The sequence below is a fragment of the Alligator sinensis genome, unplaced genomic scaffold (assembly GCF_000455745.1).
Source record: "Alligator sinensis unplaced genomic scaffold, ASM45574v1 scaffold1860_2, whole genome shotgun sequence".
Lineage (NCBI taxonomy): Eukaryota > Metazoa > Chordata > Crocodylia > Alligatoridae > Alligator > Alligator sinensis.
Window position 1 is genome coordinate 375545 of NW_005843035.1, and position 1232 is coordinate 376776.

Below are 1232 nucleotides of genomic sequence, written 5' to 3' on the forward strand. Positions count from 1 at the left end.
TCCTGCTGATGGATGCACTGACCCAATGTTAATAGCAATAGTTGCAGTCATGACTAATTGTTGATAAAATAGCAAACACATGTAAATATACATAGATATGTTAGCAAATAGTTTCTGTATCTGTATATACACTCTAATTTAGTATGTGTAATATTATCTATGAATCATAATGTATAATTGTGTTTGTATATACTGCTATATACTGGTATTCTTAATTTTCAGTTGAATTAATTGATGAATTACTTGTAAATTGAAAGAGATTGTGATCTAGTTCTCTGTCTAAGAGCTCTCTGTTATATCAGGGCAAGGGGGCGGGGTGTTGCTGGGCTGCCCTGAGGTGGTGCTGGCACCATTCGGGGGTTTGACTGGGAGGGTGGTCCAATTTGCTCCTGTGTCTGACCCCTGCCCTGGTCCCCACAACAGGAGCCCGAGCTCAAGCCCGGAGACCTCATTGAGATTTTTCGCAGAGGCTACCGGCACTGGGCCATCTATGCGGGCTATGGCTATGTCATCCACCTGGCCCCCCCAGGTAAGTGGGCAATGTGGTGGGGGGGGGCGGTCCCTGGGGGAACGTGTTCATCCTGGGGCTGCTCTGGTTTAGAGGGTGCAGATTATCCCAGGTTTATCCTGGATTATCATGGCTATCAGCTCTTCCCTGCTCTCAGACTCTGGGCCCACAATTATCCCACATTAACTACCTGTGTGTCCATGTTTATCTCATGTTAGCTACCCATGCCCCCACATTTATCCCCTGTAAAGTACCTGTGGGCCCACTCTTATCCTGTATTAACTACCCACATAGCCACGTTTATCCTATCACAAAGCTATGGGGAGATGTGGACACGCCGGAGGGCAGGGAACAGCTGCAAGCAGACCTGGACAGGTTGGACAAGTGGGCAGAAAACAACAGAATGCAGTTCAACAAGGAGAAGTGCAAAGTGCTGCACCTAGGGAGGAGAAATGTCCAGCACACCTACAGCCTAGGGAATGACCTGCTGGGTGGCACGGAAGTGGAAAGGGATCTGGGAGTCCTAGTGGACTCCAAGATGAACATGAGTCGGCAGTGTGACGAAGCCATCAGAAAAGTCAATGGCACTTTATCGTGCATCAGCAGATGCATGACGAATAGGTCCAAGGAGGTGATACTTCCCCTCTATCGGGCGCTGGTCAGACCGCAGTTGGAGTACTGTGTGCAATTCTGGGCGCTGCACTTCAAGAGGGATGCGGATAAC

The 1232-nt window shown here is 48.6% G+C and overlaps 1 protein-coding gene across 2 annotated transcripts in view; it reads left to right on the forward strand.

Moving 5' to 3' along the window:
- Positions 1 to 1232, forward strand: part of LOC102368407 (HRAS-like suppressor 3) — a 9243-nt gene that overhangs the window by 5452 nt on the left and 2559 nt on the right. For both annotated transcript variants that reach the window (XM_025193246.1, XM_006036865.3), the window contains one exon: positions 424 to 529. In XM_025193246.1, the coding sequence (XP_025049031.1) occupies positions 424 to 529 (106 nt within the window). The remainder of the gene's footprint in view (positions 1 to 423; positions 530 to 1232) is intronic.